Source organism: Elephantulus edwardii, unplaced genomic scaffold (assembly GCF_000299155.1).
Source record: "Elephantulus edwardii isolate Elephantulus edwardi_28Jun2011 unplaced genomic scaffold, EleEdw1.0 scaffold00056, whole genome shotgun sequence".
NCBI lineage: Eukaryota > Metazoa > Chordata > Mammalia > Macroscelidea > Macroscelididae > Elephantulus > Elephantulus edwardii.
The window spans coordinates 6,098,167-6,099,747 of NW_006399806.1; the positions used below are offsets into that span (position 1 = coordinate 6,098,167).

Consider the following 1,581-nt stretch of genomic DNA (forward strand, 5'->3'; position numbering starts at 1 on the left):
GAAAAAAAAAATTCCCCTAAAGTTCCTTGAAAACTCCCTGTGAAACAACACTGTATTTTCAATGTAGGTCCTAAAATGAAATTGAATATCAACACAAATTGTAGCAATACTATTATGAAGGTTAAAATTGCATATCTAGATGATAAGGAAGGAGCTCTGGTAATGTAGTCTGTAGTGAGGAATACAGTTACTCCAAAGGGTATACCCCTCTGGTGGTTTAACTCTACCAGTAGCTCTGGAAAAATATGGACAATGTCTTGCCATGCTATCTACAATGTCAGAAACCCACTGCAGAGTAAGCTATAAGTCTGTATCAACTTGATGACAATGAGTGAGTAAGATGATAATGAGGTCTGCTATGAAACATTGTTTGTTATGTTGCTAAGGGAAAGGACAGTGGTTCAAAACCAACAGCTGTTCCATGGGTGAAAGATAGGCATTCTCCTCTTGCACAGATTTACAGATTGAGAAGTACAAAAGAGGATCACCAAAAGTGGAGTTTATCTTAACAGCAATAGATTGAGACTGGTTTTATATCTAGTTAATACTCAGCCTTGACTCTTCACTCTCACATCTTAAGATATAATCTTGAATGCTTTATTATGACTTTCAGTGTCACTAGTACAAAAAAACCTTTGAAAATACGACTGAATTCATTAGTACATCACAGTAAAATCACAGTGTATTACACTGTGTGAAGAGAAAATTAATAATAAAAATTGAGGCATTCATAAATAGTCAAGATATTTTTTCATTATTTTAAACTACTAGCAATAGCTGGATATATAGGTTTCAACACGATGACATTAAATATTTTGACAATCAACGGTAAAAGTATAATCAAACCCAGAGGAAGCTCAGTTTAAGCAACAAGAAATGTTGAAAAATAATTAAAGAATTTCTACTAAAGTAACTTTTTCCCCTCAAAATATCAAAAACTTACCTTTTCATGCTCACCCAAGATGTATCAAATATACCCATCAACCTCAAGACTCCTTCAAGAATGTCCCTGATAACATCAGGAGGCATGCGTAAGGAGCGTATTTCAGAAAGAGATTCTGGTTTAATATTTCCAACTGCCAGTTTTGCTTCATTAACTAGAGGCTAGAGAGGAAAAGAAAGTTACTTTTGTTTTTAATTTATAAAGAAAATTGTTAGATGCATTAGAAATTATATAATATTGACATTTTGATCAAAATTATGAAAGTCCTCCCTTTTGAAACACCATGTTTTAAAAAACAAAATGCATAAAATATTGAAGTTGAGAAACTAGAGTTCTTAACATCGTAACTGCAATTATCTGGAAACTTAATCTGTTTGACACAACTTATTATTTTCAGGTCTTTCAGAATACAGAAAACTATGTCTGAAGAAAAAGAATAAAAGAATGTAAAAGCTTTTCTTACCTTAACATACATTTTTCCACTAAAAAAAAAAACAGGTTCAAAAACAATTTTTTTTTTAAGAACTACCAGTTAATGTGCTCACCAAGTTGTGCCAAGAAATCTGGAGAACAATCACTTGGCCAACTGACTGGAAGAGATCGATATTTGTTACTATCCCAAAGAAAGGTGACCCAAC

General features: G+C 32.8%; 1 protein-coding gene across 1 annotated transcript in view; it reads right to left on the reverse strand.

Moving 5' to 3' along the window:
* Positions 1-1,581, reverse strand: part of DYNC2H1 (dynein, cytoplasmic 2, heavy chain 1) — a 440,751-nt gene that overhangs the window by 222,521 nt on the left and 216,649 nt on the right. Inside the window, exon 56 of the mRNA XM_006887344.1 lies at positions 944-1,104. Within this exon, the coding sequence (XP_006887406.1) occupies positions 944-1,104 (161 nt within the window). The remainder of the gene's footprint in view (positions 1-943; positions 1,105-1,581) is intronic.